General features: G+C 48.3%; 1 protein-coding gene across 1 annotated transcript in view; it reads right to left on the reverse strand.

Moving 5' to 3' along the window:
• Positions 1-13,290, reverse strand: part of LOC139229194 (NACHT and WD repeat domain-containing protein 2) — a 368,765-nt gene that overhangs the window by 116,593 nt on the left and 238,882 nt on the right. Inside the window, exon 5 of the mRNA XM_070860849.1 lies at positions 287-431. Coding sequence (XP_070716950.1) covers positions 287-431 — 145 coding nt within the window. The remainder of the gene's footprint in view (positions 1-286; positions 432-13,290) is intronic.

Consider the following 13,290-nt stretch of genomic DNA (forward strand, 5'->3'; position numbering starts at 1 on the left):
AACTGAACACCATTTTACAATTTACATAGGCATTCAAATGCTTAATGACTTTCCTTGTTTTGACTATTTTGATTCAAATTTGGCAGCTTGAGGAAAATATCATCCCATTTATTTCTGTGTAAGTCAGTTTGTAAATATCCAAGAACTTTAGTTAAACTTCACTGACACTGCTGATTAAGTTTGGTATTCGTTAAAGTACGTTCCCAGTCAGAATGGAACTGACTTAATTTTCACCTTTGAACTCCTTGTTCTCATAGTAACAAGGAAATAAAATCAAAGTTCTTACCCGAACAGAGATATTTCTTGGCTTTGCTACTATTCATCGTTCCTCGTTGCTGCAGTAAGGTTACAGCAGTTTTGAAAAGGTTCTTGATCTCCTCTGATATTTTCTTCCATGTCATGTCATTGGGAGAATTTACAGTTGCATCTATCTACACAACATAAAGTGAAAGATATCTTAAATTGATTCAGTTTAAAATTGCCACTAATTTACAAGAGTAGCCTGCGCTGTATTGGTTGGTGTATGAGGTGTGGAGACATTATATATTTCTCAACAAGCAAGAAATTAAATTGGCAGGCAAACTGCCTGGGCATCTTTCATTGCAGCTCCTGATGGTCAGGTTAAGTTCATTCGCAATGGTTGCTTTTCACTTTTTATAAAATGGCCAATTGCCTAATGAGCCACAAAGAACCTCAATAATGTGGCAATGATGTTGTAAAGTCCTGTCCCCTCAGTACAGATTCACATGAGGCATGTAGTGAAGTCAAGGTACTCTGGACCTGCACCTTTATTTCACAGCTCTCGAATGCTGCACTTGCCTGAGACCTGTCCTTATATACCTGTCTCTTGCAAGTGCACCCCTGGTGTTAAGTTATGCTGGTGGTTACAGGTCATATCTTATTACAGTCATGTATAGCATGTTAGGATACAGTTATATATAATAATGTAAGATACATGACATCACCCTCCCCCAAGGTCTTATTGTCTTTATAGGTTCAGTCTCTCAGGTGGTCTACGCTCTCGCGTGGAGCGTCTGAGTTGTGGTTCAGTTGTTTGCCTTAGTGTCTGTTTTTCTTTGGGTGTGGTTGCTGGTATCTCGCCTGGGCTGTCTGTTTCAATTGATGTGATTGTTGTTGACTCGCCTGGGCTGACTGTTGGGATTGCCCTTTCCTCAGGTTGTTCCCTCTGTCTGTCCACCAGGTGTGGTGCGAGTTCCACATTGTAGTCTGCCTCTGGTTCCGCAGTGTTGTTGGTAAATCTGCTTTTGACTTGGTCTACATGCCTCTGGCAGGTTTTGCCATTCTCCATTTGTACTACCAGTAACCTGTTTCCTTCCTTGCCCGTTACTGTCCCTGCAAGCCATTTGGGACGCCCGCCATAGTTTAGTACAAACACTTTGTCCCCTATCTCATTCCATCTCCCCCTCGAATTTCTGTCATGGTACTCAGTCAGCTTATGGCGCTTTGCCTCAATGATTTCGTGCATGTCTGGAAGGATTAATGAGAGCCTTGTTTTTAAAGTCCTTTTCATCAACAGTTGCGCGGGGGGGATCCCAGTCAGTGAGTGCGGACGAGATCTGTATGCCAGCAGCAGTCGCGACAGGCAACCCTGCAGCATGGGACCTTGGATTTTAAGCATGCCTTGTTTAATGATTTGCACTGCTCTCTCCGCCTGGCTGTTGGAGGTCGGCTTGAACGGTGCCGTCTTGACGTGATTTATGCCGTGGTCAATTATAAAGTCTTGGAATTCTGCACTGGTGAAGCACGGACCATTGTCACTGACCAATATGTCAGGGATTCCGTGCATTGCAAACATGGTTGCGAGGCTCTCCACAGTAGTGGAGGTTGTGCTCGAGTTTAAAATGGTGCATTCGATCCACTTTGAAAATGCATCTACAACTACGAGGAACATTTTGCCCATGAATGGGCCCGCATAGTCTACTTGCACCCACGACCACGGTTTGGCAGGCCAGGGCCAGGGGCTCAGTGGAGCCTCCCTGGGGGCATTGCTGAGTTGGGCACAAATGGTGCACCTTCGGACGCAGAGCTCCAAGTCCGTGTCAATACCAGGTCACCAGACGTGGGATCTGGCTATGGCCTTCGTGAGAACGATCCCCGGGTGCTCGTGGTGGAGCTCCCGGACAAATGCCTCTCTGCCTCGCAGAGGCATGACTACTTGGCTGCCCCACATCAGTCAGTCTGATTGTAGTGATAGCTCATGCATGCGCCTGTGAAAGGGTTTTAATTCCTCAGGGCAGGCATAGCGAACCTCTGCCCAGTCACCAGTTAGGACACATCTTTTTACTAAGGATAACGTGGGGTCGCTGGCCGTCATGGGTGAACCTGTGGACTCCTGGGCGTCCCCCCAAAACCAATCGCACCCCTTCCTGAGTAGCACGTGGAGAGGCATCAGCAGCGTGCTTAAATTCTGTATAAAGTTCCCAAAGTAATTGAGTAGCCCGAGAAAGGCGCGCAGTTCTGAGACATTCCGGGGCCTGGGTGCTTCTTTTTTGGACTCTGTTGGGTGGATTCCATCAGCGGCAATCCTTCTGCCCAAAAATTCAACCTCGGGTGCGAGAAACAGGCACTTGGATTTCTTGACTCGTAGGTCTACTTGATCCAACCGCTTTAGTACTTCCTCTAAATTACGGAGATGGGAGTCGGTGTCCCTGCCCATGATAAGTATGTCATCTTGAAATACAACCGTCCCCAGGATGGACTTGAGCAGACTCTCCATGTTGCGCTGGAATATGGCAGCTGCCGACCTAATGCCGAATGGGCATCGATTGTACATGAAAAGGCCTCGGTCAATTCTTGCGTCATATACGCAGATGTAAGGTCTAATTTTGAGAAAAGTTTACCTCCAGCCAATGTGGCAAATAAGTCCTCCGCTTTGGGCAGCGGGTACTGGTCCTGTAGGGAGACTCTGTTTATGGTAGATTTGTAGTCCCCACAGATTCGTACGGATCCATCAGGCTTCATGACTGGGACGATGGGACTTGCCCAGTCACTAAATTCCACTGGTGATATAATGCCTTCCCGCAGAAGCCTGTCTAGTTCATGTTCAATCTTTTCCCTCATCACATAGGGTACAGCTCTGGCCTTGCGATGGACCAGTCTAGCATCCTGTGTGATGTAGATTTTGACTTTGGCCCCTTTGAAAGTGCCCACACCTGGCTGAAAGAGATGTTCAAATTGCTTTATAACTGTTGAGCAGGAGGTCCGTTCCTCTAATGACATGGCATGGACATCATCCCATTTCCAGTTTAGTTTTGCCAGCCAGCTTCTCCCCAGCAGTGCTGAGGGATCTCCGGGGACAATCCACAGGGGAAGTCGGTTCACTGTCCCTTTGTGTGTGACAGAGAGCATGGCGCTGCCGAGGACTGGTACAATTTCTTTGGTATAGGTCCTTAGTTTGGTGTCGACCCTTGTGAGTTTTGGTCTGTCTCTTTTATGCGGCCACAGTTGTTCAAATTGTTGAGCGCCCATGAGAGATTGACTCGCTCCCGTATCCAGCTACATGTTGACAGATATCCCGTTGAGTAGGACCCTCATCATTATAGGAGGCATCCTGTTGTAGGAGCAGCGGCCATTGATCGTGTTGACCCACTGTACATCAGTGTCCCGGGTACTGTCCCCATCATCTTCTGGTCCGCTTTCCGACCCATCTGATTCGTATACCCTCCGAGCTGCCGTTTTTTTGCACATGCGGGCCAAATGCCCTGTATTTTCACAATTTCTGCAAACAGCCTGCTGAAATCAACATCCCCTTGATGAGTGCCCACCCCCACACCTCCAGTACAGACCTGTTCCATTGTTCAAAGTGTTCCCAAAGAATGAGCTGCGTCTGGCTGATCTCTCTTGAGCTTCTCTCAGTTTGTAGTTGATTGCTCGCGTTGTGGGTTGATGAGATGTGAATGGCCGTTCCTGTGGCCCTTGATGGCTTCTGCCTGCTGTCGAGAGCCTGTTCTCCCGGTTTTGTCTGTGTGTGGGGGTAGCAGCTTGTTTAGTGCTGTGAACTTCTTGTTCCGATATTTCGTTAGTTGTCGTACCTGCATTGTAAATCAATCTCGTTTCTTCTTCCCCTACCAAGAATGTCTGTGCAACCAGTGCTGCTGCCTTTAAGGTCAGGTTCTTGGTCTCTATGAGCTTTTGGAATATGCCTGCGTGGCCTATTCCTTCAATGAAAAAGTCTCTCAGCATTTCTCTCCTCAGTTCATCGGAGAACTCACATAAACTAGCCAACCTCCGAAGTTCCGCCACGAAGTCGGGTATGCTCTGGCCCACACAGCGTCTGTAGTTGTAGAACCTGTGTCTGGCCATGTGTAGGCTGCTCGCTGGCTTCAGGTGGTCTCTTACCAGTGTGCTCAATTCTTCAAACGACTTGCTTGCTGGTTTCTCGGGTGCCAACAGATCCTTCATTAAAGCGTATGTTTTCGAGCCACAGCTGGTCAAGAGATGGGCTCTTCTCTTGTCTGCCTTATCATCGCCTAACCAGTCTTTGGTTACAAAGCTTTGCTGGAGCGTTTCTATAAAGTCCTCCCAATTGTCTCCCGCATTGTACTTTTCATCTGATCCGTTGTTCGCCATTCTGTGGATTCTGTAATCCCGTAACCCGTTGCCACTGTAAAGTCCTGTCCCCTCAGTACAGATTCACACGAGGTATGTAGTGAAGTCAAGGTCACTCTGGACCTGCACCTTTATTTCACAGCTCTGGAATGCTGCACTTGCCTGAGACCTGTCCTTATATACCTGTCTCTTGCAAGTGCAGCCCTGGTGGTAAGGTATGCTGGTGGTTACAGGTCATATCTTGTTACAGTCATGTATAGCATGTTAGGATACAGTTATATATAATAATGTAAGATACATGACAGATGTAGAAAGCAGCATCATAGGATTGTGTTTGAATCTGCTCCAGCTCCATGACAGCATTAAAATTTAAATTTAAACCAAAGGTGAAATGAAGGTGGTAACTTTATTCGCATTTTCAGCATATGACTAATACCCCACAGTAAGCAGTGTTCAACAACAAAACATTCCACACTCATGACTTTGCCATTCATGGGGCTGGATTTTCATGGGAAGGGGGTTTGGGGAGGGGGGACTCCAATGCAGGCGGGAAATTCGGGAGAACGACTTTAACAGCAGGGCATCAGAAGCCTCTATTTTCCCCACGCAGCCAGCCAGCTAGAGAGGTGGGTAGACCTGCGGCATTGGACCGCACTGAGGAGGCAGGGGAGAAGAGATCGTGTGTGGGCCAATGCCAGCCTCCGGGATACCAGGAGGGGAAGGTGAGAAAGATTGGGGCCGTCGAGGGACCCGGGGAGTATGTGGGGGAATTATTGGGACTGTTGAGGGACCAGGGTGGGGGGCAGGCTAATGAGTGAGGCAGGTCGAGGCCGGTCACCAGAGAATCGTGGCCGGCCTCAAGATCATCAGGGGTGGGGAGTGGGAGGGAAGATCAGATCGAGTAGCGGGTTGGCTGCCCCCGCTCCCCGTTAAAACCGGAAGTTGGAGACAGGTTCAGGTTGGAATTTCGATTTTTAACAATTTAACTGCCCCCTGCTCTAAACCCACCCACGAGATACAAATACCCCCATGGACTCTTTTTTTGCATCCACTGGTAGCCATGTAGTATCCATTGTGTGTTATCTGTTACTAATTAAAATATTAACTCAATATATATATCATGCAGTTGATTGTAACAAAGGGGTCTCTGCTTTAACATTGTTTTGGGATCTAGTGTAAACGAAGGAACCGTGGGCCTTCCCTTAGAAGAGCTCGAGTGTTCAACAACAGTAATAATAATCAAGGACACAAACTGTACGTCATCTACACCTGGGGATTTGTCAAATGTACCACAACCTGGGGATAAAACTGCGCCCAACTTAGAGTAAACCAATATGATTTGTATTACTGTTTTGGCCACTGATCCACTGCTCGCATCTTCATTATGTAAAACAAAAGATTGAGAGAATAGAAAGCAAAATGAAATTTAAAACCAGTTTTCGGAGAAGTATTCAAATTATTTTAAGGGATCTAGTGGTTGGGTACATTCAAAAGCATAGTTTGTTAAAGGACATTCAGGAAAGAGAGCTGGGCCCTGAAATTCCCTATATTATCGCCACGAGTTAGCGCCACAATCCTGGCGGAAAATGGCAGCCACCACTCTAAGGCCCCTCTCTGGCGCAGGACTTGGCGGCCCTATTTTGATGAAGGTCTTAGTGCTGCCAATAGCACAGCTGGCCCTGGAGATGCAAATGGACAGAGAGTGAGGTCAGCTGGCATGCAACACCAACTTAACATCTCGCTCTGCAAACTTCGACTTTAGCTAGGTCTGAAGCTCGCTCTGAAAAGCGAATGTTCAGCAAATTGACAGAGATGCTGCCAACACTTCTTAAAGGGACACACACATCTTTCAGGTAATTTTGCACTTAAGCTTTTGGACTCAATTTTTTTTGCTTTTATTGAAGTAGTGGCTTGCTGCAATACATGTTAAATGATTTTAAGTGTGCAGGAAGTGCAGGAAGTGCAGGGAGTGCTGCTGTACGCTTGCAAGGCCTCAGATGGTAAAGGAAGGCCTCTGCAAGGAAAGAAAATGCTGGAAGTACTCATCAGGTCAGGCAACATCCGTGGAGAGAGAAACAGAGTTCACATCTCAGGTTGAAGTGCTGCCTGACCTGCTGAATATTTCCAGCACTTTATACATTTATTTTAGATCTACAGCACCTGCTCTCAGAGGGAAGAGGAAGATGCAGACGAGGAGAAAGAGAAAGGATACAAGCCAGACAGCCCCTTTCTGGCCGGGAAATCTTGGATAGAATCATCTGCCTGCCGTCCCAATGACCACAGCCCCAATTTCCCTTTCAACATTTGTCCCACACCTTACCTTCCCTGTTACAGACCATCACAGTGTCCTCTTGGCCAAAATGCTGAAATAAAAGACACCACAAGCAAACTTTCCAATCCAACTTTATACATCTACACATTCAATATGATATCAAGAAATCAACTCGTCACCCTTATGCATTTACTTAATGACTGTCTTGTGTGTTCCTTTGCCTATCCTGATGTCACACAGTGCTACCCCAGTGGCCGCAGCATGGCTGGTGGAAGGCTGCAGACTTTCAGTGGGGAACACCACAAATGGCCATGCTGGATGACCTCGAGGAGTTGGTGGCTGAGGTGTGAAATGGAGTGACTGTGTTTCTTCTCTCTCTCCTCTGCCTCTTCTTGGTCAATTACTGGTTAGGCAGGCTGCATTTCTTGGGTGTGTGAAATGAAGAAGGCACAAGAATGGATTTATGGGAGGGTGGGGAAAGAAAGAGGTGCATGCCAGGAAGAGGATAATTTACAAGGATACCAGCATCTTGTATCCTTTCAGCCCCGCTACTGGCCAAGGGATCAGCCAGGCCCCTGCTAAGAATGGCCAGCACCATCTCCTCCAAGGGGGTGAGGTGAAACTAATAATAGGAGGCGTGCCTTGTGTTTGGTACAGATTGTTGTTAGATAAATGATTGGGGTTGTGGGGGGTGGGGAGGGAATCATGCATCGAAAAGTGTGGTAGGAAATGGCTTTTGAAGATGCATTCACTGACCCTGACCACTAGTCTGAGGTCATGAAGCTTCTTTGGGCACTGGAGCCAGGTGGTGGCGACGACACAGATGGCAGTGACAGTGTAGGTGATCTGGTCCCACATCCTTTTTTTTTGAAGGGCTGCCTGGCCCCAGTGCATAGAGGACCTCTCTTGCAGTGTTGTCCCCCCTGCACAAAGCTGCAGTGTTGTGTGAGAGACCCTGGGTGCCCTTCCCCTGGCTTGCTGAGCCATTTATGTTAGTATTGAAGCACTTTTCCCATTTTTTATATGCAGAAGGAAATTCAGCTTTAAGAGATGATGACTCCCATTTTTTCCCAGAAGGCAGTTCCCCTTTAAAGTATTGAACTGCTTTCTGAAAAGACAGCCTTGATTTAAGAGGAGGCTGTTCGTGCTGCAATGACGCTTAGGCCGTGTTACATTGGTTCTCCTGCTGGGACTAACGGCACCAAAATGGCCTTTCACAGTAAGTTTCATGCTGGGCTAATATTAATTAGCCACCAGTTCCAATTTACCAGTTCTGCCAGGGCCACCAATTTCGGCAGCCGGTAACACCAGGCTGCGGTGGCATGACAGGTGTTTAGCAATGTTGACTTTCTAGGCGATGACATTTAACGAATAGTGTTTTTCAAAGATATTACTGGCATAGTGGACAGGAGAAATGTGATTGGTAATTTATATTTGGACCATCAGAAAGATTTTGACAAGGTTCCACATTACCGATTGAAGGTAAAAAGTTATGGAATAGGATGTAAAGTATTGCACTGGATAGATATTTGGTTTGGAAACAGGAAACAGAAGGTGTTGTGTATCTGTAAAGCATGCACTCTCATGTTCTGCCACCAGGGAGTGCATCCCCTGACGTCCCAAGGGATCCCAGCATCCCTTGGGAGCACTGTATATAAGCTGGCCCCGAAGGCCTATTCCTCACTCTGGAGTGTCTTAATAAAGACTGAGGTCACTGTTACTTTAACCTCCCTGTGTGCAGTCTCATCTGTGTCAGGAACACAACAAGTGGCAACGAATATACGAATCCAACGCAAAGATGCAGCAAACTGTGGGCATCCTGGAGAAGTTCTCGGAGGGTGAGGACTGGGAAGCCTATGTCGAACGGCTAGACCAGTATTTTGTAGCCAACGAGCTGGACGGAGAAGGAAGCGCTGCAAAAAGGAGAGCGGTCCTCCTCACGGTCTGCGGGGCACCGACCGACAGCCTCATGAAGAATCTTTTGGCTCCGGTGAAACCGACAGATAAGTCGTATGAGGAGCTGTGTCCACTGGTTTGGGAGCATCTTAACCCAAGGGAGAGCGTGCTGATGGCGAGATATCGGTTCTACACGTGCCAGCGATCTGAAGGTCAGGAAGTGGCGAGCTACGTCGCCGAGCTAAGGCGACTTGCAGGACAATGTGAGTTTGATGGCTACCTGGAGCAAATGCTCAGAGATTTTTTTGTACTGGGCATTGGCCACGAGACCATCCTACGAAAACATTTGACTGTAGAGACACCGACCCTCAGTAAGGCCATTGCGATAGCACAGGTGTTTATGTCCACCAGTAATAACACCAAACAAATCTCTCAGCACACAAGTGCTAGCCATGTTCATAAATTAACTGGAACTGTGTTTGCAAGCAGAAATGTACAGGGCAGAAACCATGAGTATGCAACTGCCAGCAGGCCTCAGGTGACCCAGATGACACAGAGTCCCCAACAAAGGATGAATGCAAGGCAATTCACACCTTATTGGCATTGTGGAGGCTTCCATTCAGCCTATTCATGCTGCTTCAAAGGGTATGTTTGCAAGAGCTGTGGAACAATGGGTCACCTCCAACAAGCTTGTAGCTCTGCAAAACCTGCTAACCACGACGTGGCAGAGGAAGACCGGTCCATGGTGGATCAAAGCAATTTCGAACCTCAGAGAGAGGAGGCAGATGCTGAAATACACGGAGTACACACATTTTCGATGAAATGTCCACCTATAATGCTAAATGGAAAATTGAATGGCTTATCCACAGCCATGGAACTGGACACTGGCGCTAGCCAATCCATCATGAGTAAAAAGATGTTTGAGAGAATGTGGTGCAACAAGGCACTCAGACCAGCCCTGAGCCCCATCCACACGAAACTGAGAACGTACACCAAAGAGCTTATCACTGTCCTGGGCAGCGCCATGGTCAAGGTCACCTACGAGGGCACGGTGCATGAACTGCCACTCTGGATTGTCCCGGGCGATGGCCCCACACTGCTGAGAAGGAGCTGGCTGGGCAAAATACGCTGGAATTGGGATGACATCCGAGTGCTATCACATGTCGATGAGGCCTCATGTACCCAATTTCTGAACAAATTTCCTTCCCTTTTTGAGCCTGGCATTGGAAACTTTTCCGGGGCAAAAGTGCGGATCCACTTGGTCCCAGAGGCACGACCCATTCACCACAAGGCGCGAGCGGTACCTCACATGATGAGGGAGAGAGTGGAAATCGAGCTGGACAGGCTGCAACGCGAGGGCATCATCTCCCCAGTGGAATTCAGCGAGTGGGTCAGCCCGATTGTTCCAGCACTGAAAAGTGATGTCACGGTCAGGAATTGTGGCGATTATAAAGTAACTATTAATCGTTTCTCGCTACATGACCAATACCCACTACCTAAGGCAGACGACCTATTTGCTACGCTGGCAGGAGATAAGACGTTCACCAAGCTCGACCTGACTTCGGCCTACATGATGCAGGAGCTGGAGGAGTCTTCGAAGGGCCTCACCTACATCAACACGCACAAGGGACTGTTCATCTACAACAGATGCCCATTTGGAATTCAGTCGGCTGCAGCGATCTTCCAGAGAAACATGGAGAGCCTACTCAAGTCGGTACTACACACGGTGGTCTTTCAGGACGAAATATTGTCACGGGTCGAGACACCGTCGAGCACCTACAAAACCTGGAGCAGGTCCTCCAGCGACTGGATCGCGTAGGGCTGCGGCTGAAGAGGTCGAAATGCGTCTTCATGGCAACAGAAGTGGAGTTTTTGGGGAGAAAGATCGCGGTGGATGGCATTCGGCGCACAGACGCCAATACAGAGGCTATCGGGAACACACCCAGGCCACAGAACGTCACAGAGCTGTTGTCGTTCCTGGGACTCCTCAACTATTTTGGTAACTTCCTACCGGGGTTAAGCACCCTCTTAGAGTCCCTACATGTGTTATCGCATAATGGGGAAAAAAACAAGTAATTGCTTTTGAGAAAGCCAGAAACATTTTATGCTCCAACTAGCTGCTTGTATTGTATAACTCGTGTAAAAGACTTGTGCTAGCATGTGACGTGTCGTCATACGGAGTCGCGTGTGTATTACAACAAGCTAACGTTGCGGGGAAGTTGCAACCTGTCGCCTATGCCTCCAGGAGCTTGTCTAAAGCCGAGAGGGCCTGCAGCATGATTGAGAAAGAGGCATCAGCGTGTGTGTTCGGGGTAAAGAAAATGCATCAGTACCCGTTTGGCTTCAAATTTGAGCTAGAAACCGATCACAAGCCCCTCATATCCCTGTTCACTGAAAACAAGGGGATAAATACTAATGCCACTGCCCGCATACAAAGGTGGGCACTCGCGCTATCAGCGTATTACTATACATCCGCCACAGGCCAGGCACCGAGAACTGTGCGGATGCTCTCAGTCGGCTACCATTGCCCACCACGGGGGTGGAAATGGCGCAGCCTGCAAACTTGTTGATGGTGGCGCAGCCCGCAGACTTGTTGATGGTCATGGAAGCATTTGAAAACGATAAATCACCTGTCACGGCCCGCCAGATTAGGACTTGGACCAGCCAAGATCCTCTGCTGTCCCTAGTAAAAAACTGTGTACTGCATGGGAGCTGGGCCAGCATCCCCGTTGAAATGCAAGAGCCAATCAAGCTGTTCCAGCGGCGAAAGGATGAGCTGTCCATTCAGGCAGACTGCCTGTTGTTGGTTAACCGCGTAGTGCTACCAAAAAAGGGCAGGGAGACGTTCATCTTGGATCTCCACAGCACACACCCGGGTATAGTAATGATGAAAGCGATAGCCAGATCCCACGTGTGGTGGCCCGGTATCGACTCTGACTTAGAATCCTGTGTATGGCAATTCAGCGTGTGTGCTCAGTTGAACAATGCGTACCAGAGAGGCACCACTAAGTTTGTGGTCCTGGCCCTCCAGACCATGGTCGAGGATCCATGTCGACTATGCAGGTCCGTTTCTCGGTAAAATATTCCTGTTGGTGGTGGATGCTTTATCAAAATGGATTGAATTTGACATAATGTCGGGAAGCACTGCCACCGCCACCATTGAAAGCCTGAGGGCCATGTTTGCCACCCACGGCCTGCCTGACATACTGGTCAGTGACAACGGGCCATGTTTTACCAGTGCCGAATTTAAAGAATTCATGACCCGAAATGGGATCAAACATGTCACCTCGGCCCCGTTTGAACCAGCCTCCAATGGGCAGGCAGAGTGGGCATTACAAACAATCAAACAGAGCCGTAAACAAGTTACAGAAGGCTCACTCCAAACCCGCCTGTCCCGAGTACTGCTCAGCTACCGCACGAGACCCCACTCGCTCACAGGGGTGCCCCCAGCTGAGTTACTCATGAAAAGGACACTTAAAACCAGACTCTCGCTGGTTCACCTCTACCTGCATGATCAGAGAGAGAGCAGGCAGCAGCAACAAAATGTAAACGATGGTCGCACCACTGTGTCACGGAAAATTGATCTGAATGACCCGGTGTATGTGCTAAACTATGGACATGGTCCCAAGTGGATCGCGGGCACGGTGATTGGTAAAGAAGGGAGTATGGTGTTTGTAGTCAAACTAGACAATGGACAAATTTGCAGAAAGCACCTGGACCAAACGAGGCTGCAGTTCACAGACTGCCCTGAACAACCCACAGCACACACCACCTTTTTCGAGCCGACAACACACACCCAAAGCATCAACGACACCACCCCGGACCAGGAAATCGAACCCATCATGCCCAACAGCCCAGCAAGGCCAGGCTCACCCAGCAGCCCTGCAGGGCCAACAACACGCCAGCCCAGCGAGGGCACACCCAGCACACCAGAACAGACATTTGTACCGAGGCGATCCACCAGGGAAAGAAAGGCTCCCGACCGCCTCACCTTGTAAGTAGTTTTCACTTTGACTTTGGTGGGGAGTGATGTTGTGATCTGTAAAACATGCACTCCCATGTTCCGCCACCAGGGAGTGCATCCCCTGAAGTCCCAAGGGATCCCAGCATCCCTTGGGAGCACTGTATATAAGCTGACCCCGAAGGCCTGTTATTCACTCTGGAGTGTCTTAATACAGACTGAGGTCACTGTTACTTTAACCTCCCTGTGTGCAGTCTCATCTGTGTCAGGAACACAATAGAAGGCACCTATAATTGAGATCCCCAATACGGAAGATGATATCAAAATAGCAGATAATTCAAATAATGATAAATTATACAACCAGTTTGAGCAGATTTTGGATTTTTTAAGTAACTGGGCCAATGAGGGGCAGGTGCTGTTCAATATGGATATATGCGTAAAATAATTAGTATTAGAGCAAGGAACCAAAAGAGGTAGTATTTGTTGAATGGAACAGCAGTACACCAAGGTGTTCAGCAAATAGTTCCCGGGGACTATAGTGATTAAATCTCAAGGCTTGGTTGAAGTAAAATAAAGGTTCATTGAGGGAATT

Source organism: Pristiophorus japonicus, chromosome 2 (genome assembly GCF_044704955.1).
Source record: "Pristiophorus japonicus isolate sPriJap1 chromosome 2, sPriJap1.hap1, whole genome shotgun sequence".
Classification (NCBI taxonomy): domain Eukaryota; kingdom Metazoa; phylum Chordata; class Chondrichthyes; family Pristiophoridae; genus Pristiophorus; species Pristiophorus japonicus.